This window comes from Rhinoraja longicauda, chromosome 4 (genome assembly GCF_053455715.1).
Source record: "Rhinoraja longicauda isolate Sanriku21f chromosome 4, sRhiLon1.1, whole genome shotgun sequence".
In the NCBI taxonomy this organism is placed as follows: Eukaryota; Metazoa; Chordata; class Chondrichthyes; order Rajiformes; family Arhynchobatidae; genus Rhinoraja; species Rhinoraja longicauda.
In genome coordinates this window covers 42,440,599-42,463,723 of record NC_135956.1, presented here as the reverse complement: position 1 = coordinate 42,463,723, position 23,125 = coordinate 42,440,599, and the positions used below count along the sequence as shown (strand labels likewise).

General features: G+C 41.9%; 1 protein-coding gene across 1 annotated transcript in view; it reads right to left on the bottom strand.

Annotated features, from left to right (window-relative positions):
• avl9 (AVL9 homolog (S. cerevisiase)) overlaps nucleotides 1–23,125 on the bottom strand; it is a 52,516-nt gene that overhangs the window by 6,649 nt on the left and 22,742 nt on the right. The window contains exons 5-14 of the mRNA XM_078397579.1: nucleotides 20,031–20,120; nucleotides 14,697–14,763; nucleotides 13,489–13,529; nucleotides 12,032–12,070; nucleotides 11,161–11,230; nucleotides 9,087–9,601; nucleotides 7,273–7,407; nucleotides 6,018–6,237; nucleotides 2,780–2,897; nucleotides 723–776 (exon numbers count right to left, since the gene is read on the bottom strand). Coding sequence (XP_078253705.1) covers nucleotides 723–776; nucleotides 2,780–2,897; nucleotides 6,018–6,237; nucleotides 7,273–7,407; nucleotides 9,087–9,601; nucleotides 11,161–11,230; nucleotides 12,032–12,070; nucleotides 13,489–13,529; nucleotides 14,697–14,763; nucleotides 20,031–20,120 — 1,349 coding nt within the window. The remainder of the gene's footprint in view (nucleotides 1–722; nucleotides 777–2,779; nucleotides 2,898–6,017; nucleotides 6,238–7,272; nucleotides 7,408–9,086; nucleotides 9,602–11,160; nucleotides 11,231–12,031; nucleotides 12,071–13,488; nucleotides 13,530–14,696; nucleotides 14,764–20,030; nucleotides 20,121–23,125) is intronic.

The following is a 23,125-nucleotide window of genomic DNA, read 5'->3' as shown; positions in this document are numbered from 1 at the left end:
GTCCCCCTTCATATTTCTAAACTCCAGCATGTACAAGCCCATCATACGTTAACTCAATCATCGCGTCTCTGGGATTTATCTGATTTAACATTTCCCTTTTCCCCCCTTCTTTCCTCTCCCTCCTGTCCCTTTCCACCTACATCCCTCCCTCCAGCTTTACATTTCACTCAACTTTTCTCCTTATCTGATATCCTTTGTCTCCTTTTCACCTCTAGCCTTTGGTACTTACTCCATCTTCCAACCAAAACCGCTCCAGCAACCACCTATGACTTAACAGGCTTTGTCCAACCCCCCACATCTCTCTTCCAGCTTTCCTTCCCCAACTACGATCAGTCTGAAGAAGCGTCCCGACCCAAATGATGGGTTGCCCATCTGATTTCCTCTACAGACGTTGCCTGACCCGTTGAGTTCCTTCAGCATTTTGCCCGGTCTAGCTTGATATGCTATGAAATGCATTGAAATGCATTTCCATGAAATGCATATCTAATACAAGCCTTCTGTATTAGGGAAAAGTTCAAGAATGTTGTTGGGTGAAACAAAAATCGCCGTATGGTTTGTTTTTGCCTGATGCCTTATTAATTTATGTAAGAAGATGAAAAAGTTAGGAACATTTCTCTCTCTTCATAACTGGCACATTAACAATTTTTTCTTTAAAGTCAAAATAAATTCAGCATTGGCAAATGTTTGAATAACATAGAAATCTTAACTCTCATACTACTCACTGTGACAATCTTAGTTTGACATCTGATACGTTGTACTGCCCCTGAAATGGATGTCTGGTGAAGAGAAAAAACATGCAAACAATTCTGTTTTGATTCAATATATATCACGTGGCGGCGCCTAACGGCAGCGGCTGACTAGCAGTCTGTCCGTCTTTTTTTTCCCTTTTTTTGTTGTGTGTCGGTGTTGGGATGGTTTTTATATATATATTTTTGGTTGTGTATGTGTGGGAGGGGGGGGGGGGGGTGGTGGGGTGGTGGGTGGGGGGGGACTTTTCTCTTCCTCACGGCGCGGGGTGCGGCTCAGCTGCGGGGCCTAACATCGCCCGCTGCGGCTCGGCCGCTGGACTTTACATCACCCGGTGCGGCTTGGCCGCTGGACTTTACATCCCGGTGCGGCTTGGCCGCTGGACTTTACATCCCGGTGCGGCTTGGCCGCTGGACTTAACAGTGCCCGGTGCAGCTCGGCTGCGGGGCTTAACATCGCCCGGTGCAGCTCGGCTGCGGGGCTTAACATCGCCCGGTGCAGCTCGGCTGCGGGGCTTAACATCGCCCGGTGCAGCTCGGCTGCGGGGCTTAACATCGCCCGGTGCAGCTCGGCTGCGGGGCTTAACATCGCCCGGTGCAGCTCGGCTGCGGGGCTTAACATCGCCCGGTGCAGCTCGGCTGCGGGGCTTAACATCGCCCGGTGCAGCTCGGCTGCGGGGCTTAACATCGCCCGGTGCAGCTCGGCTGCGGGGCTTAACATCGCCCGGTGCAGCTCGGCTGCGGGGCTTAACATCGCCCGGTGCAGCTCGGCTGCGGGGCTTAACATCGCCCGGTGCAGCTCGGCTGCGGACTTGACATCGCCCGGTGCGGCTCGACCACGGGACCTAGCTGCGCAAGGCTTGGTCGCGGGCCTTTCATCGCCCGGTTCGGCCGCGGGACGTTTCAGCGCCCGGTGCGGGGACTGTGCGGGTCGGTCGGGGACGAGCTGTCTGTCCGTGGGCGTGGGGAAGAGAGTGGAAGTTTTGTTGTCTCCATCACAGTGAGGGGGTGTTTGGAGTCACTGTGATGGACGTTTGTGTTGGGGTTATGTGTCTTGTGTTTATTCTATGACTGCTATGTAGTTTCGTTCGGTACTTCGGTACCGAACGACAAATAAAGCTCTGTTATACTGTTATACTGTTATATTTCTAGCACACAATTAATTAATATTGAAGATCAATGCTTACTGAACAAATTAAAATCAATTAATTACCTCTACAATTAGCTTCCTATCAAACAACATCTGATGCATGCCTATCTTAAACATTCTTGCAACTGAATAAAATGCTTGGAAATATTTATTCGGCTTCAACATCAGCAAAGAATTCATATTAAATTTATTTATTAAATGCTGTTTCTCATTTTTCATCCATGTAACCATTTAAAACCCAAATTCACATTCATTAATTTCAGTCTATTACAGGTTTTAAGTTCACAAGTCATAGGAGTAGAATTAGGCCATTCGGACCATCGAGTCCACTCCGCCACTTAATCATGGCCGATCTATCTGCCTACTAATTCCATTTTCCTGCCTTCTCCCCATAACCCTTGACACCCATTCTAATCAAGAATTTGTCTATCTGCCTTAAAAATGTCCACTGATTTGGCCTCCACAACCCTCTCTATGGCAATGAGTTCCACAGATTAACTACCATCTGACTAAAGTTCCTGCTCACCTCCTTTCCAAAAGAGTGCCCTTTAATTCTGAGGCTCTGACCTCTGGTCCTAGACTCACCACCAGTGGAAACATCCTTTCCACATCCACTCTATCTATGCCTTTCATTATTCTGCAAGTTTCAATGAGGTCCCCTCTCAACCTTCTAAGCTCCAGCGAGTAGAGGCCCAGTGCTGTCAAACTCAAATGCCAAGTAAGCAAAACTGATCAGACGAAACAAAATTTTAACTTCACTCACTATTATTAGATATACAAACCTCAAAACAAAATGAATAATCAAAACTTGTTACAACTACTCCTCATAATCCTCACCAGTGTCTGAATAGAATAAATCATGAATTAAGAAAGATCATCTCACCCAGGATTAGTTTGGGCAAGAGCAGGATGTTTGTTGCTATGCCACACCCTAAAGTTGTGTGTATTCTTCCAGGCAGTAACAAAGAGAAGGCCATAGTCTGCCAACATTTTCTCATTATCTGACGAAAAAGAAAAGCCATATAGGTATATTGCTTTAACTGTAAATGGCGTTCAGCCAATTATTCTGTTGTACTAACATAAATAGATGAATATTATTGGCATGTCATTAATTCACAGCTTATAGAGTGACAACAGCAATGAAAAGGCTATCTGGGCCATAGTACAATAAAACATTCTTAAACGTCTCCAAAGACGTACAGGTATGTAGGTTAATTGGCTGGGTAAATGTAAAAATTGTCCCTAGTGGGTGTAGGATAGTGTTAATGTGCGGGGATCACTGGGCGGTGCGGACTTGGTGGGCCGAAAAGGCCTGTTTCCGCGCTGTATATATATGATATGATATTCTTGACTAGTCGGTCCTATTCATGGCAAGAGCAATATAGATAGGTCCCACTACCTTATCTGTTTCCCACATCAGAGAGATTTATTTCCCTTCAAGTTCAGATTCTATTTCTCTTTGAAAGCCACAATTTAATTTTCCCCACCTACCTGTCAGGCAATACAGTTCCGATGCTCTGTGTATGCACAAACATTCATAGCTCATTCACCGGAACTAGTTCCAGCAAAGGCTCATTCCCACTGAGTCCAGAAACTATTTCTCAATTTTTTTAAATCTTGAACACACAAGGTCATTCTCCTTCCCTGCCCTTTGAACAATTCACATTCACATCTACATTAAAATATATTGGCCGCTTTCTTCCTTTCTCTCCCCCTCTCTAGTTTTATTTATTTCAACCTTCATCAATTTTGCCACACACATGCTTTTATTTTTTCTCTGTATCTTCAACTTTACAATCCCATATGGCTATTTGCAATTTACCTTCAATCACATGAATAAAATCTCTCTTGTATTCCGTGTTGCTTAAGTAACCTCTTCTTCCCACCCTGTCTCCTGTAAAAAGTCTATCCGACTCCCAATTCCTCCGTCTACGCTACATCTGCGCCCAGGATGAAGTGTTTCACACTAGGGCATCAGAGATGTCCTCATTCTTTAGGAAACAGGGCTTCCCCTATTCCATCATAGATGAGGCTCTCACTAGGGCCTCCTCTATATCCCGCAGTTCCGCTCTTGTTCCCCCTCTCCCCATTCGTAACAAGGATAGAGTCTCCCTTGTCCGCACCTTCCACCCCATCAGCCAGCATATACAACAAATTATCCTCCAACATTTCCGCCACCTCCAACGGGATCCCACCACTGGCCACATCTTCCCATCTCCTCCCCTTTCTGCTTTCCACAGAGACCGTTCCCTCTGTAACTCCCTGGTTCACTCGTCCCTTCCCACCCAAACCACCCCCTCCTCAAGTATTTTCCCCTGCAACCACGGGAGATGCAACACCTGTCCCTTTACCTCCCCCCTCGATTCCATCCAAGGACCCAAACAGTTGTTCCAGGTGAGGCAGAGGTTCACCTGCACCTCCTCCAACCTCATCTATCGTATCCGCTGTTCCAGATGTCAACTTCTCTACATTGGCGAGACCAAACGCAGGCTCGGCGATCGTTTCTCTCAACACCTTCGCTCAGTCCGCCTTAACCAACCTGATCTTGCGGTGGCTCAGCACTTCAACTCCCCCTCCCACTCGCAGTCTGACCTTTCTGTCATGGGCCTCCTCCAGTGTCAGAGTGAGGCCCACCGCAAATTGGAGGACCAGCATCTCATATTTCGCTTGGGCAGCTTACAGCCCAGCGGTATGAACATTGATTTGTCTAACTTTAGATAGCTCCTCTGTCCCTCTCTTTCCCCTCTCCCTTTCCAGTTCACCCACTGTCTTCCTGTCTCCAACTACATCCTTTCTTTGTCCCGCCTTCTCCCGACATCAGTCTGAAGAAGGGTTTCGACCCGAAACGTCACCCATTCCTTCTCTCCTGAGATGCTGCCTGACCCGCTGAGATACTCCAGCATCTTGTGATACCTTTGATTTGTACCAGCATCTGCAGTTATTTTCCTATACATCTGTCTGCCACTGTACAAGGCAGCTGCACCCACAGTCTGTCTCGTCTTTTTCTTCTTTTGCTGTTTTGGTCTGCGTTTACTGTGTTTTAGTGTACCTTTAGTCTTTGTATTATGTGGGGGGGGGGGGCGGGGGGGGGAAACCTTTTTTATCTTTTCCCTCGACAGAGATGCGACTTTTTCATCGTATCTCCGTCTGCACTGCGGCTCTAACATCGTGGAGCTGGCGGTCCCTTTGTTTGGGATCGACTGCAGGAGCACCAACTGCAGGAGTTTCGACTACCCCGAACGTGGGAGCTTCGATCGCCCCGAAGGCGGGAGCTCCGATCGCCCCGATGCGGGAGCTCCGATCACCCCGACCGCGCCGAAAAAAAAGGACGTGCTGCCTGCACTGGTGAAGACTCAGAGGGAGTGTCGTGAGTGCAGTCATCTCAGTGTTTTGCAGGGACATAGCTTCATGAGGACATCCCGGAGTCTAGTGCGAGTGTGGACGGCTGTCTGACTGTTCGGGCAGACAGGGAGGGACTGCAGACAGTGACAGCGATTGGTACAACTCTGGTCACATCATGGTGAAGGAGCGTGTGTGTGGCAAGGACATGGAACTGATGGCTGTGGGTCTCCGCTTATACTATGTGCCCTGGGGATTCTCACACGCCACTGTGGTGGCTGTTTAAGTCTATTTTTAATTTCTGATGTGGTTATGTACCGTTGCTTTTTTGCATGACTGTTGGCAAATCAAATTCGTTGTTGGTCAAGATTTCAAGATCAATTTATTGTCACATATACCAATTAAAGTACACTGAAATTTGAGTTACCATGCAGCCATACTAAGTGAAAAGCAACAAGATACAGCCTCATAAAATAAAATGTTACATAAACATCCACCACAGCGGATACCACATTCCTCACTGTGATAAGACAATAGATGCAGGAGTAGGCCATTCGGCCCTTCGAGCTAGCACCGCCATTCAATGTGATCATGGCTGATCATTCACAATCGGTACCCCGTTCCTGCCTTCTCCCCTTACCCCCTGACTCTGCTATCTTTAACTCTATCTAGCTCTCTCTTGAAAGCATCAAGAGAATGCCTGAAAGATATATTGAGATCCATTCTATTTTGATATTACTGTATATTAAAAACTTAAAATATACTCAAAATGTTATTGTCACCTGGCTGCAACGTTGTGGCAAGAAGGGAATGAATATAGAGTGAAAACTGGGCCCTGATCCACTCATCTCCTCCTTCCCAACCTGTCCCATCGAGAAACACATCGTCTCTATTTTCAGTTACATGCTTCACCAAAAAGTCTGCAAAACGCAAGTCTGCTGTAGTGAGGTTTAATAGTTTGCGTAGTTCCGGATCTTGTGTTTGTATGCCAGCTTCTTCAATCTGCAAAAATATACAAGTTAAAAGAGCTTTGGATTCCTCTTAACTTTAAGAAATGTTTATTTACCTTCAGATTTGACAAAAGCATCATGCATGTGAGGAGATGTTGCTCTTTCCTCCAAATCATCTTTAACAATATTTCAAGATATTTTGCTAAATAGTCATGGAGAGGTTCCACATAATTTAAGTGGGTTTAGATTAGTTTAGAGACACAACATGGAAACGGGCCCTTAGGCCCATCGAGTCCACACCGATCTTCAATGACCTGTTCACATTAGTACTATGTTATCGCATTTTCTCATCCACTCCCTACACACTAGAGGCAATTTACAGCAGCCAATTAACCCAACAAACCCACGTATTTGGGATGTGGAAGGAAACCGGAACACCCAGAGGAATCCCACTTGGACACAGGTAGAATGTGCAGACTCGACACAGATAGCAACCAAAGTCAGGATCTAAACCAGGTCTCTGACGCTGTGAGGCAATGGCTAACAGCTGCATCACTGTGTCATCTTTCTTAGATCATAGTCATACCGCGTGGAAACAGGCTCTTCGGCCCAACTTGCCTACGCCGACCAACATGTCCCATCTACACTAGTCCCACCTGCCTGCGTTTGGGCCATGTCCCTCTAAACTTATCCTATCCAAGTACTGGTACCCGTCTATTGGTTTCTTAAGCATATGATAGTACCTGCCTCCTCCGGCAACTCGTTCTATATACCCACCATCCTTTGTTTAAAGAAGTTATCCCACAGGTTCCTGTTAAATCTTTCCCCCCTCCTCTGGTTCTTGATTCCCCTCCTCTGGGCAAGAGTCTCTGTCCATTTACCTTTCATGATTATGTACACCTCTATAAGATCACCCTCATCCTCCTCCACCAAAATAGCCTGCTCAACCTCTGATGGCGAGTCGTCATTCTATATGACATTGAGATTTTTTTTAAATGGATTACACTGTTCTATCATGCTTACAAAAATGTCAATACATTGTATTTAAAGCCATAAACTAAGTTAGATTTTAGAGCATTGCACGTACGTCAATCACTGCATCACTCAGGTGTTTCTGCTGCCGAAAAAGGATATTTGTTGCCCCTGCAACAAACCCACGCACAGTGACATCGGAAAGAAGGTGATGCTGCTGCAAAGCCATGTATGGTAAACAAAGATAACCCTGCAAAAAAAGGATTACTGTCACTAATTTTCAAATGTAGGCAATAATGCAATGGAAACCATAAAAACTAGTTTTTCCAATTGCAGAGACCTGAAGAATTAGCAATCTGTAATTTCATAGACAATAAATAGGTGCAGGAGTAGGCCATTCGTCCCTTCATCCAGCACCGCCATTCAATGTGATCATGGATGATCATCCACAATCATTATCCCGTTCCTGCCTTCTCGCCATACCCCTTGATTCTGCTCACCCTAAGAGCTCTATTGAACTCTCTTTTGAATATTCCCCACCCTGAGGTGATATTCTGAAAAGAAAGATTAAAGTTTTGTCCAATGGTAAATTAATTTAACAAAGTATGTAATTTAGTTACATACATTTTATTTCACTGCAATCTCAAAACAATCAAGAAAACAAAACTAGTATGAAAATTGCCATTAAAAAAATTATAAGATAAATTGGTCAAAATTATATGAACACCCAATTTCTAAAAATGCAGTTGCGACTTGATGTAATTGAAACTGCAGTTTCAAACAATGTGTGTACTGGATTAGTTTTACACTTAAACAATATAAACTATGAAAATAATCTCTGTGACAGACTGTTGCCAGGACTAGAGGGTCTGAGCGATAGGAGAGGTTGAGTAGGCTGGGACTCTATTCCTTGGAGCGCAGGAGAACGAGGGGTGATCTCAGAGGTGTATAAGATCATGAGAGGAATAGATCAGGTAGATGCACAGAGTCTCTTGCCCAGAGCAGTTGAATCGAGGACCAGGGGACACAAGTTTATGGTGAAGGGGAAAAGATTTAATAGGAATCTGAGGGGTAGCTTTTTCCACACAAAGGGTGGTGGATGTATGGAACAAGCTGCCAGAGGAGGCAGTTGAGGCAGGGGCAATCCCAACATTTAAGAAACAGTTAGATAGGTACATTGGTAGGACAGGTTTGGTGGGATATGGACCAAATGCAGACAAGTGGGACTAGTGTAGGTGGGACATGCTGGCCGGTGTGGGGCTGAGGGGCCTGTTTTCACACTGTATCACGCTATGACTCTATGACAGTCATTGTTCTTGCCACTTTTTTGGTTTGTCATAAAAATGTCAATTATCTTAGCTAACAACAACTTGTGCCCTCCCTTGTGCGTGTTTTGTGTCATTTTCTTTTCACATACCAGATAAGTCACTTCTAATATATTTGGCAATAACTGCATTTACAATAAACTTTAGAAAGTTACATTAGCTTCATTGCATCTCAAGTCCATTTGCACCGTGACAAAACCATTGGATAAATTTGATGTATTTTATCATTGAGGTAGTTAGATCCAAAATACCTTACCTGAAAATATTTGGGAAGTCCTCATCATTTTGAAAGGCTCCATCAATTTACCTCTTAGCCTCCTCTGAACACACTCTTGATTGTTCCAATATCTTCTAACTAAAATCCCTTATTGTTGATAATAACCTGGTAAATCACCTTTAACATTTTACAATATCTTGGCAAAAAGTGCACAATGGATCAAGACACACCATCTATAAATTACATTTCTAGAATTTAGATTTATGAAAACAATCCACCATAATTTTCTCAGGCAAAAAGCATCCATCTTCACTATAATGCTGCTTAATAAAAAGATCATAGCCTTTCTTGGCAATTCAAAAAAAATTGAACATTTTTCAAAGTTACCTTTGTAAAGATAGCTAAGGGCATTCCATACTGGTCTTCCTCTAGACCTGAAATTAGACCTGGAACTATCACAGTCTCAATTGTATTTGCCTGTGGTTGCACAGTGATTGGCAAAGATTGGGAAATCAAAGAATCCGAGATAAAGACTTCTTTTTGGTTATTCTTTTCATTCATTGTCTCTTCCTTTGTCCCGTTATCTGCATCAAGAATGCTGGTGTCCAAAGTTTCCCAGTCACTTTCAGATGAATTGGGTGAAGTGTGTGGTGGAGGTCGTAATCTATCTTCTACTTGCTCAGACCTCTCTGCATCTGCAAAGGTTACCAGCTTTGCTGTAACATCTTTCTGATGATCTCCTGCTGGATATTTTGTGTCTACACTGAATTCTGAAACTTCTGACACAGAAATGGAAACATATTCTTCAGTATTCAAACCATGCTCCTGGAAAACGATATCTTCTGAAGTGCTTTTACGTGGTTTGTATTGTGATGCATCTGCTAAACCGTGTTCTACCATTCCTAAATAAAAAAAAATTAAAAAAAATCAAGATTGCAAATTAAACAGTCCAACCTCTACATACAAAGAATAAGCCATTAACTCAAAGATGGGGGAAGAATAACTACTCAATGCTTCTTAAGAATTTGATGCTAAAGAAATCATGGGCTGCAAAATTCAGTTAAAAAAAATAAACAAAATCAGGAGTTCCAAAAGAGGTTGCAGGGTGACTTGGACAGTTGAGTGAGTGGGCAGATGCATTGCAGATGCAGTATTAATGTATATTAATATGAGGTTATCCACTTTGGCGGCAAGAACAAGGAGACATATTATGATCTCAATGGTGTCAGATTAGGAAAAAAGGAAATGCAACGAGACCTGGGTGTGCACGTACACTAGTCACTGAAAGTAAACATGCAGGTAAAGCAGGCAGTGAAGAAAGCTAATGGCATGTTGGCCTTCATAACAAGAGGATTTGAGTATAGGATAAAGAGATTCTTCTGCAGATGTACAGGGCCCTGGTGAGACCACATCTGGAGTATTGTATGCAGTTTTGGTCTCCTAATTTGAGGAAGGACATCCTTGCTATTGAGGGAGTGCAGTGTAGGTTCACGAGGAATCCCTGGGATGGCGGGACTGTCATATGAGGAAAGATTGGAAAGACGGGGCTTGTATTCACTGGAGTATAGAAGGATGAGAGGGGATCTTATAGAAATAAATAAAATTATAAAAGGATTGGACAAGTTAGATGCAGGAAAAATGTTCCCAATGTTGGGGGAGTCCAGAACCAGGAGCCACAGTCTATGAAAAAAGGAGAAGTCATTTAAAACTGAGATAAAAAAAGACTTTTTCACTCAGTTGTGAATTTGTGGAATTCTCTGCTACAGAAGGCAGTGGAGGCCAATCACTGGATGAATTTAAAAGAGAGTTAGATAGAACTCTTGGGGCTAGTGGAATCAAGGGGTATGGGGAGAAGGCAGGCACGAGTTATTGACTGTGGATGATCAGCCATGATCACAATAAATGGCGGTGCTGGCTCAGAGGGCCGAATGGCCTCCTCCTGCACCTATTTTCAATGTTTCTATGTATGCTGCTCAGAGATTTGGGAGTAGGGTTTGTACATGGAAGATAATCCATGTTGAGAGGTCTCCTTCTCTATTGTAATTTAACAATTTTTTTCATGTATTTAAATTCAATGACCAGCAATCTTGCCACAGGGGCAGTAAATCATAAACACTAATACAGGGATTTGATCGTATAATCAGGGTTGTCACTTTAATGCTGTTTAAGGAGTGTTACAGCTGTGATGTGGTTTTAGATGGCATTGAACCAAGATTCTTTCTACCTTAGGTACATTGAAATGATTCCATGTCAAGATACAAACGTGAGGAATTCTCCCATTTCATCAACCAATATCACTTAAAACTTACTCTCCATATTGCTTGTGGCATTTTATGCGTGGAAATTGGCTGCCACATTTCCCCGGTACTGTATATTGAAAAAATACTTCATTGGCTGAAAAGTGCTTTGGATTTCTAAATGTGTTTAAGGGACCTATTTATTGATAAAATATAGATTTTACCTGGAAATAGTGATAGTACAGTCATCAGGGTTCCAACCAGACGGTTCACTGGTGATAAATAAAATAGAACCTGCAAAGTAAGTTGCTGTTTTACTATCATACTCAAAAACAGATAATAAATATTGAAAAATATATAAAATTGCTAAAGGTTTTTAGCAATGTCATAGATTGAAAACCATTGACTCCAACCTCCAAATGAAATAAACTCAGCAAGTTTCAGGTGGAGTAAATGTTACAGGCAAAATGGTCTACTTGTAATCTTAAACCAAACTACAATCGAAAAGCAACAAAACTGCAGTTGGTGGAAGTATTAAATAAAACTGAGAATGCTGGAAGTACTCAGCAGATCTTCAATTAAGGATGAAACTGAATTGAAACTTTTTTTTTTCCATCGATGACTTCCAGTTCAGCATTTTGTTTTTACTACCAAAAATATAACAATTCTGTAATGATTTAATTAACATTAACACCAATAAAAATCAAATATTTATCCAGTTGCAAAAATCTGACTCTTTAGTCTCATGGCATGGAGCCAGGACCTCTGGCTCAGAACTGAGATATTCCCTTTATCATATTCATCACTTCCCCACCCTCTTGGCAACTTAAAACTAGTCTGTTTTGTCACATTCCCACAGTCTGTTGAATGGCCTACAACCCAAAGAGTTAACTCTATCCAGATTCTATTTTGCTATTCACAGATGCTGCCTAACCTGATGAATGATTTCTGCATTTCCTGTTTTATTTCCGATTTCCAGTGACTGCAGTCTTCTGATTTTCAAACATATTGACACACTTAGTTGTACAAATGTTCTGAATGCAAGAGAAAAATTGATAGGATCAACAACTACTTACGCTTGCCAAGATTACTTACTTTTTTCTCTAAAAGAATCAATTTGAAGAGAATTATTGTCTGCGAAAAAAGCCTAAAATTAGCATTTGTATGAGCAATTGTACGATTGAGGACAAAAATCCCATTTATATAATACATTTAGTACTGTAAAACGTTCCAACACCCTTCCTGGAAGTATAATTTGAAAAAGAACGCCATTTTATGGAGACATGACAAAAACCAGAACGGTTTTCAGATCATTGTAAAGAAAGGGGAATTGCTTTGCGAGAGGTGAAGTGTGAGAGCAGCTTCCACAAAAAGGAACACAATGATACAATAAATGAAAATAACGATGTAACAGAGCGGACAAAAAGATAAGCAGAAGAGGTTGTGGAGCCGAGGCCAGCATAGACACCATGATCATATTGAATGGCAGGGCAGGCTTGGGGTGCCAACTGGCCTACTCCTGCTCTTATGTTTGCCCATTTATTGTGATTAAAGGTTAAGTACCATCAGATACTTGTCTTCATGTTTATATACTTAAATTAGAAGTTACTAAAGAAAAACACCAGTCACATGGAGGGGTATCTTTGGATATGCTTAAATTCAAGGTTTCAAGGTCAGTTTATTGTCACATGTACCAGTTAAGGCACAGTGAAATTTGAGTTACCATACAGACATACTAAGTGAAAAGCAACAAGACACACAAGCATGTAAAAGTTAACATAAACATCCACCACAGTGGATTAAAAAAAAGACCAACAAATGACATGATTTTACAAAGGCCTTTCACAAAATTATACATGACCGACTGTCCAGAACAGCACGAGACTATTTATACCAAGAGTTTTGGAAAAAATATCAAGCTACAAATTTTCTTCTGATGCCATCCTCTAGACTAATTCTGACCAATATTAAATAATGGAGTACTGAAATATGTTTCTGCTATTATAAGCCTGACAACAAATGCACAGGTACTTACGGAAATCAATAATAAATTATGACTCATCTTTATTGGTAAAATCATTTAATTATAAGGCATCTTTATTGCAACAAAAAAAAACATGGCATTTTATAAACCAAGCATAGAGAAAGAATAGGTTAGAGATGATCAGAGATAGGGCAGGAATATAGGCTTTGAGGAAGTTTTGGAGAAGAGCAGAAGCTAGCAAACGGCATTGTGCAGAGATTCTGGAGCCAGGCATCCAGTTATTAAACACAGACTCAAAGTAACACAGAGATCAGGGAAACTTGGAACAGAGAAGTGAAGGGTAGTGGTGGGAGACGGAATTAGGGAAAAAGCACGCTGACAAGAAAAAAATCTATTAATTTAAATATTAGTATGAATATTCTTAAATTGATAATCTAAAGTTGTGATTGAATTACTGACTGTGCACAGAAGAAATTGAGAGGCTATCTAAATCAGCTGGCTAATATTAAACTCACATTCTTTTATATCAAGGTCCAACAAATATCCCAAACCAATTTGGTTAATGTACCTTATGTCTGAAATGGAGAACCAGGTCACGGGGCGACAGACCTAAAGAGAACCAATTTATATTAAATTGTAATGTCAACAAATAATCCTAACTGAAAAATAATATCATTATAATTAACAATAATTGGATCACCTATCCTTTCCATTAGACATGTTATGAATGAATCATCTAAGAAACAGTAATATGTATAATTAAGCCTATGCCCATTCTTTCAAATAACAATTAAATTATTCCCACTCTAGTCCTTCCCATTGTCCCAAGAATTCCATCCCCTTCATCAAATTTCATTTTCAAAGTTTTATTTAATATGGTTTCAGTGCTTGCTCAGGCAGGACATCCCAAATCATAACTTGCCATCAAAACAAAATTCTTGGCTTCCCTCCATCACTGCCAGCCAAATTAGCTCCACATCTGTCATTCAGAAATTGTTAAAAACTTATTGAAGGCATTACTAGAACATACAACCAAGTCAACATGGTTTTAGAAAAAGGAAATCATGCTTGACCAGTTTATTCTTCATTTTGGTGGAAAAAAAGAAAAACTAGCATGGCAAATAAATAGAGAATGAGGAGATCTTAGATGCAGAGGTACCTAGGTTCCCTGGGGGAGGGGAGGTGGGGGGGGGAGGAGGAGGGGGGGGAGGAGGAGGGGGGGGAGGAGGAGGGGGGGAGGAGGAGGGGAGGGAGGAGGAGGGGGGTGAAGGAGGGGGGGTGAAGGAGGGGGGGTGAAGGAGGGGGGGGTGAAGGAGGGGGGGTGAAGGAGGGGGGGTGAAGGAGGGAGGGAGGGGGAGGAAGGGGGAGGGAGGGGATGGGGGGGAGGGAGGGGATGGGGGGGAGGGAGGGGATGGGGGGGAGGGAGGGGATGGGGGGGGAGGGAGGGGGGGGGAGGGGGAGGGAGGGGAGAGGGTGCTGCACCAATGCAGGAGAGGTTTGGGCCCAACGGGTCCACTTGGTCTAGTTTGTACTAATAGCTGACCTGTGCAAGGTCAATAGTTGAAATAATTGATCGGATGATTCAGTTAACATAACTTCTCTAACGACAAAACTGTTTTTCAAACAGTTCAGATATCCCATTGACTAACTAACTGCAACATAAAATCTTAATCATCAACATTCCTGTGACAATTTAGAGCGAACATGTTTTTTCCCCCTTTGAGTGTGTTTTGGGGGTAACCAGAAAAATGTGTGATGTGATCGATCTTTACTTACTTAAATAAGCCTGGGATCCCTCCAAGGCATTTCCTCCTAAAGAGCTGTTCATGTGTTCATAAAGTTCCTAGTTTAATCATTAAAAAAAACATGTTAAAAGCATTCAGACTCTGAAAAGGACAAATATTATATCCATCTTTTATTTGCCTTGTACAAGCATTACAAAAAAGTCCCATTACCCACTCAAGCTCAATGTAAGAAGATTCATCATTTAAGTTGCTAACACAGATCTTAAGTGCAGAAGTCTAACTCCTAAAACAGTAGGTTCATCTTTAAAAACCTTGTGTAAAGTCAGATTTAAAATTGTAATGATCCCAATGTATCTAACCTGTCCAACTCAAATTGGAGATTAACTTTCTGGGAATCCTGCACTAGTACTCCTAAGTCCCTTTACATGTCCGATTTCTGGATTCTCATCCCATTTAGAAAATAATCTGCGCCTTTATTCCTATTACCAAAATGCACGACTCCACACTTTGCTACACTGTATTCCATCTGCCACAATATCCAAACCTGTCCAAATCCTCTGCAGAGTCCCTGCTTTCTCAACACTACCTGCCCCTCCACCTATTTTTGTATCATCTGCAAGTTTTGCCACAAAGCCTTCAATCCCCTCGTCCAAATTATTAATATACAACGTAAAGAGTAGCTGCCCCAGCATCGACCCTTGTGGAACTCCACTAGTCACTGGCAGCCAACCAGAAAAAGGCCCCTTTATTGCCACTCTTTGTCTTCTGCCATCCAGCCAACCTACTAGCCATGCTAGTATCTGCCCTTTGATACCATTGGCTCTCATCTTCCTAAGCAGCCTAACGTGTGGCACCTTATCAAAGGCTTTCTGAAAATCTAAGTAAACAACATCTGCTGACTCTCCTTTGTCTGTCCTGCTATTTACTTCTTCAAAGAATCCAGCAAATTTGTCAAGCAAGACCTCCCCTTCACAAAGCCACTGGTTTCGACCTATTTTTATCATTAATAGCCTATTGGCCTATTTTAGGGATTTGCCCCAGGATATTAAGAGAGGCAAGAGGGGAGATTGAAGGAGCCTTGGCAAAGATCTTTGCATCTTCTCTAGCTGTAGTCGAGGTCCCAGAGGACCGGAGAGTAGCCAGTGTTGTTGTTTTGTTTAAGATGGGAAGTAGAGATAATGCAGGGAATTTGAAACTGGTGAGCCTCAGGTCAGTGGTATGGAAGCAGTTGGAGAGGATTCTTCAGGATCAGATTTACTCCCATTTGGAAGAGAACGGGCTAATTACGGACAGGCAGCACGGCTTTGTCTTATTAACTTGATCATGTTTTTTGAGGTGATGAAGGTGATCATTGAGGGTAGGGTCGTGAATGCTATCTACGTTAATTTTGGTAAAGTATTTGATGAAGTCCCCACAGTATACTAATCCAGAAGACTAAGATGTGACTCAGTCACATGGGTTCAGAATTGGCTTATGAATAAAGGACAGAGAGTTGCAGTGGAAAGGCATTATTCTGGTTGGAGATCTGTAACCAGTGGTGTTCCGCAGAGATCTGTGCTGGAACCTCTGTTGTTTATGATATATATAAATGGACATAAATGTAGATGGGTTGGTTAATACATTTTCAGATAATGCCAAGATTGCTGGAGATGTGGACTGTGAGGATGGCTGTTAAAATATTTAGTGGGGTAAGATCAGTTACAGAAATGGGCAGAGAAATGGCAGATGGAGTGTAATCCAAGCAAATTTGAGATGTGGAATTATAGACAATAGACAATAGACAATAGACAATAGACAATAGACAATAGGTGCAGGGGGGAGATCAAATGCCAGGGGAAGTATACTGGTAAGAACCTTAACAGCTCTAATATACTAATATACAGAAGGATCATGGGATGCAAGTCCATAACTTACTGAAATTGACACCACAAGTATATCGAGTGCATGCTTTGCTTGCCTCAGGGTACTGAGTACAAGAGTCAGCAAGTCATGATGTAGCTTTATAAGATTTTGGCTTGGCTGAGACCAGAGTATTGCATGCAGTTCTCGTCGCTCTGAAGCAATAAGGATGTGGAGGTGTTCCAGATGAGATAGTTTATCTTGGCATCATGTTTGGCACAGACATTGTGGGCGAAAAGGCCCGTTCCTGTGCTGTACCTTTCTATGATCTATGTTCTATTTTCTACCATGAATTTGAACAGATGACAGACTTGCATTTCAGCATAGCATAGAAGGGGAACTGTTATTCAGAGGAGGCAATAAACCATGGCTCCATGTGCCTGTGTGTCATGAAGTAACAACATTGATCAAAATAAATCAGTTCAATATGGAATCAAACCAACACAGATCAACCAGCAAGAGGTTGAGAGGGAGATTTAAGATTATGATGGAGTACAAATTCAATACGATTTTTACGATACAAGGCTTTAAGATTGAATAGTACACTAGAAAAATAACATATTATCAGGTCTGACAGTAAGTTAAACAGGTTACAGATTTAGCTGCAAAATGGTTATGGAAATCTTTATAATGGAGAGCATAGGAGTAAAATGTTTGCCTCAGAATCCAGAAACCAAGATGATGAACAATTTAAACTTGGTTGACAATGTGATGTGTGAATGTAATAGGAACCCGTGGCAGATGTATAATTTCTTTCAGAAACCGAAGATGCCTTTGGTGTGTCCCATTGTTTAACTGGATAAAACTTGAGAACGAGATGCAAAAACAAGTAACCTAACAGCACAGAGACAAAAGTTACGACAGGTGACAGAGCGGCACAGCTAGTAATTGTTAATTGATCTGTGAAAGTGATCTCATGTCGATGCGCAACCAGGAGTTGGTCTGTCAGCTCTTCAGGCCAGTTCCAGCACTTCGTATTTCCACTGTTTTGTATGTGAGGCGCTTCATGTTATGCACGCTAATTCTGGACTCCATCCCGTAATAATCTTAAATATCTTGATTAGATATCCCAACAATTGCACAAATTCAAGAAAGTACAAGCCAAGATAATGAAAGATAACATTTTACCTTTTACACTGCAGTCTCATTTAGCTTAAATTGCATTACACATCCGCGAAAGCAAATATTTCCTTTTTAAGCTTCTTAAACTGAATGCTGCTCACACTCAATGCCCGATCAAGGCTTTGTACAATCTGAATAACTTTCTCCCCATGTTGCTTTCTAGTTCCCACAATGTCTGTGTCGAACATTACGCCAAGTTAAATTATCTCATGCACTTGCACATGATCCATCCCCTTCCATTCCCTGCATATCCGTGTGCCACTCTAAATCATACCTCCTCCTTTTGTATCCAAATTGTTATAGTGCACTATAGCTATATTGCACTAACTCTACATTCTGAACTATGTAGTAACATTGAATTTGGAAATTTTAGTCTTGGTCACATAAAAGGGAGAAGACAGAAGAGAGGTCTAAGAGATAGATAGAAAGTTAGGTTTAGAATGGAAAGGACAATTGGGTGTTAGTGGACTTCAGCCTATGCAGACAATGGCAAAGACTAGGAGGGATGTATCTTGATCACAAGCCAAGTATAGGAAAGCAATAATATGGAAGTGTAAAGTGAAGGTTGATGCTGTGGTGAAATGAAGTGAAATGACAAGTTAATGTCAGCTTGAAACATCAATGTCTGATTTTAGAGTCAGTTCTAGAGAGGGCACCGCTTTTCCAGGGACAGGTTATCAGTCAGAATATCAGTAAAAGTTGCAGACTGTACACAGGATTGAATAAAAAATTAATTGTAAGCCACAGAAGTTGATACATGTCCAATAAATTATCTTTGTGTTAATAATGTACACCAGTATATCAGGTGTACAAGCAGAGAAGCAACTAGCAAGAGGATTAAAAGACAAAAGTCTTTGTTTCATCTGCTGATGCAGCAGATAACAAGAGGAGTTGAGGTTCAGGCAAGCAATTTCAGAGTTGAAGGCCCTGGTTATCTGAAAGGATAATTGGCAACTATTCAAAATTGGAAGAGAATGGGATAATTAGGGACATGCAGCACGGCTTTGGCTTATTAACTTGAACATGTTTTTTGAGGAGATGAAGGTGATAATTGAGGGTAGGGTCATGAATGCGATCTACTTTAATTTTAGTAAGGTATTTGATGAAATCCCCACAGTATACAGATCCAGAAGACTAAGATGCATGCGATTCAGTGACTTAGACACAGGGGTTCAGAATTGGCTTATGAATAAAACAGAAGGTTGTGGTGGAAAGGCATTATTCTGGTTGGAGATCTGTAACCAGTGGAGTTCCGCAGAGATCTGTGCTGTTGTTTATGATATATATAAATCGACATAAATGCAGATGGGTTGATTAATATATTTTCAGATGATACCAAGATTGCTAGAGATGTGGACTGTGAGGATGGCTGTCAAAATATTCAGTGGGGTTAGATCACTTACAGAAATGAGCAGAGAAATGGCAGATGGAGGGTAATCCGAGCAAATGAGGTGTGGCACTTTGGGAGATCAAGTGCAAGGGGAAAGTATACTGGTAAGAACCTTTACAGCACTAATATACAGATAGAGTAAAGGAGGCATATTAAGAGGCTAGAATTAGTATCCAAAAGATGCCTTAGAAGGTTAAAGAGCTGGAGAAAATTGCAAGGTTATGGAGGAATAAGTAGTAATTGAAAGCAATAGTGAGAATTAAAACTGAGTTGATGCTTAAATTGGAACCACTGCAGATCAGTGAAAGGGATGGAAGAACATGACTTGGGATGATATGTGGTCTAAAATCTGTCTCATGAACAGTTTGGCTCAACACAAGAAGGAAGGAGTCAGTCGTTAAAGAACAGATTTTTTAAACAAGCACCAAAGACAATGCTTTGGTCTTCCAAATATCCCACATTCTTGTGCACAGATCACTAATAATTAATATATACTAATAGGATTAATGATAATAAAGAATAAAGAATAAAGGTAATCACTGAAGTGACATAAAATTCCAACTCAGGCTGTTTGCAAAGGATGTAAATGAAGAATATTCTACTTTATTTCAGTTTCGTTTTTTAGTTTAGAGATACAGTGTGGAAACAGGCATTCAGCCCACCGAGTCCACATCCACCTGCGATCCCTGCACATTAACACTACCCTACACACACTCGGGGCAATTTACACTTTAACCAAGCCAATTAACCTATAAACTTGGACGTCTTTGGAGTGTGGTAGGAGACCGAAGATCTCGGAGAAAACGGTCACAGGGAGAATGTACTAACTCCGTGCAGACAGCACCCATAGTCAGGATCGAACCAGGGTCTCTGGCGTTGCAAGGCAGCAACTCTACCGTCCGGTTTTACTTTCTTGCAACAATCTTATTAAAATGAAAACAGTAAAATGCTTACCTTTAAGATAGAAATTTGTGAAAAATCTTTTTCCTCAAAGTAAGCATGTGTGATGAGTTGCAATTTTGCTTGAAGTAAACCATAAAGCGGCTGTTGAGAAAAATTGCAACAAAGTGTCAATTAATTCACAACAATATTTTATAGCAATTTCATAGAATAACAGATCTTTCAACCTATCAGGTCTGTAGCAAAGGTGGTTGCCAAATAATACAAAAGGTATGGGTGGGAAAATGGCAGATGGAGTTTAATTTGGGCAGGGCGTGAGGTGTTGCTCTTTGGGAGGTCAAATGCAAGGGGAAGTATAAAATAAAGGCAGAATCTTTAACAACATTCATATACAGTGGGATCTTTGAAGGAGCTCTCGATTTGGGCCTAAAGCAGCAACACCAGCAGATGGAGTGGAAAATAAGGCATACTTGCATTTACCAGTCTGAGCATTGAGTAGAAGAGCAAGGAAGTCATGTTGCAATTAATAAAACTTTAGTTAGGGGGCTTGTTGAGTATTGTGTGCGGCTCTGGTCACCCCATTACAGGAAGGATGTGGAAGTTTTATATGCTGAAGAGAAAACTGAAGGGGACTTGCCCTCAAAACAATATAAGCTAAAGATGGCTGCAATACAGGCCTGGCAGAGCATCACCAGAGAAGACACCCAGGAACATATAGAAAAGTATAAAATCATAAAAGGACTGGACAAGCTACAGTGCCCTCCATAATGTTTGAGACAAAGACCCATCATTTATTTGTCTCTGTACTCCATAATTTGAGATTTGTCATAGAAAAAAATCACATGTGGTTAAAGTGCACATTGTCAGATTTTAATAAAGGCCATTTTGGTTTCACCATGTAGAAATTACAGCAGTGTTTATACATAGACCCCTCATTTCAGGGCAGCATAATGTTTGGGACACAGCAATGTCATGTAAATGAAAGTAGTCATGTTTAGTATGTTGTTGCATTTCCTTTGCATGCAATGACTGCTTGAAGTCTGCGATTCACGGGCATCACCAGTTGCTGGGTGTCTTCTCTGGTGATGCTCTGCCCTGCCTGGATTGCAGCCATCTTCAGTTTATGCTTGTTTTGGGGGCTACTCCCTTCCAGTTTTCTCTTCGGCATATAAAAGTCATGCATAATTAGGTTCAGATCGGGTGATTGACTTGGCCTCTCAAGAATTGACCATGTTTTACCTTTGAAAACTCCTTTGTTGCTTTAGCGGTATGTTTGGGATCATTGTCTTGCTGTAGAATGATCCACTGAGCAGATAGGATGGGTTTATGCATGTCAGAATTCATTATGCTACGACCATCAGCAGTTGTATCATCAATGAAGATAAGTGAGCCAGTACCTTCAGCAGCCATACATGCCCAGGCCATAACACCCCCGCCACCATGTTTCACAGATGAGGTGGTATGCTTTGGACCTTGGGCAGTTCCTTCTCTCCTCCATACTTTGCTCTTGCCATCACTCTGATATAAGTTAATCTTCGTCTCATCTGTCCACAAGACCGTTTTCCAGAACTGTGGTTGCTATTTGAAGTACTTCTTGGCAAACTGTAACCTGGCCCTATTTTTGCGGCTAACCAGTGGTTTGCATCTTGCCGTGTAGCCTCTGTATTTCAGTTCATGAAGTCTTCGGGGGACAGTGGTCATTGACAAATCCACACCTGAAGAGTGTTTATGATCTGTCGGACAGGTGTTTGGGGATTTTTCTTTATTCTGGAGAGAATTCTTCTGTTGTCAGCTGTGGAGGTCTTCCTTGGCCTGCCAGTCCATTTTAGATTAGTAAGCTCACCAGTGCTCTCTTTCTTCTTACTGATGTTTCAAACAGTTGATTTTGATGAGCCGAAGGTTTGGCTGATGTCTCTAACAGTTTTATTCTTGTTTCTCAGTCTCATAATGGCTTCTTTGACTTTCATTGGCACAACTTTGGTCCTCATGTTGATAAACAGCAATAAAGCTTTCCAAAGGTGATGGAAAGACTGGAGGAAAGACTAGCTGCTGAGGGCTCTCTTATACCTGCATTAAGGAGGCAATTAAACACACCTGAGCAATTGCAAACGCCTGTGAAGCCATTTGTCCCAAACATTATGGTGTCCTTGAAATGGGGGGACTATGTATAAACAAAGCTGTAATTTCCACCTGGTGAAACCAAAATGTATAAAAATGGCCTTTAATAAAATCTGACAATGTGCACTTGTGATTTTTTTTCTATTACAAATCTCAAATTATGGAGTACAGAGGCAAATAAATAAATAATGGGTCTTTGTCCCAAACATTACAGAGAGCACTGTAGATGCAGGAAAAATGTTTCCAATGTTGGGGGAGTCCAGAACCAGGGGCTACAGTCTAAGAATAAAGGGGAGGCCATTTAAAACTGAGGTGGAAAAAACTTTTTCACCCAGAGTGTTGTAAATTTGTGGAATTCCCTGCCACAGAAGGCAGTGGAGCCCAATTCACTGGATGAATTTAAAAGAGAGTTAGATAGAGCTCTAGGGGCTAGCGGAATCAAGGGATATGGGGAGAAGGCAGGCATGGGTTACTGATTGTCGACGATCAGCCATGATCACAATGAATGGCAGTGATGGCTCGAAGGGCCAAATGGCCTCCTCCTGCACCTATTGTTCTATGTTTCTATGCCAGGAATTTAGACTGACAAGAGACTCAAGTCAAGGACTGAACCACAGCAAAAGCCAACAGACAAGTCTCAGTTTGACGCTTCGACTGAGATTTCAGGCGCTGCGAGTTAAAGAACAAGGCCAGACAAAGGTCATACTTTTAGCACTAGGTTAAAGGGTACCAAGAGTTGAAATCTCACTCGAGAGAACTCAGAGTTCATAAGATAGATTAGCAGCCCCGGATTAACGCGGCAGAGGTGTTGTACCACTGGGCGGCAAGGTGGCACAGCGGTAGAATTGCTGCTTTACAGCACCGCCAGAGACCCAGATTCAATCTGGCTATCCAATTCTTAAGGGACCAGACAGGCCAGATGCAGAAAAAATGTTCCTGTTGTTGGGGGAGTCCAAAACCAGGGTCACAGTTTAAGAATAAGGGGTATTCCATTTAGGACTGAGATGAGGAAAAACGTTTTCACCCAGAGA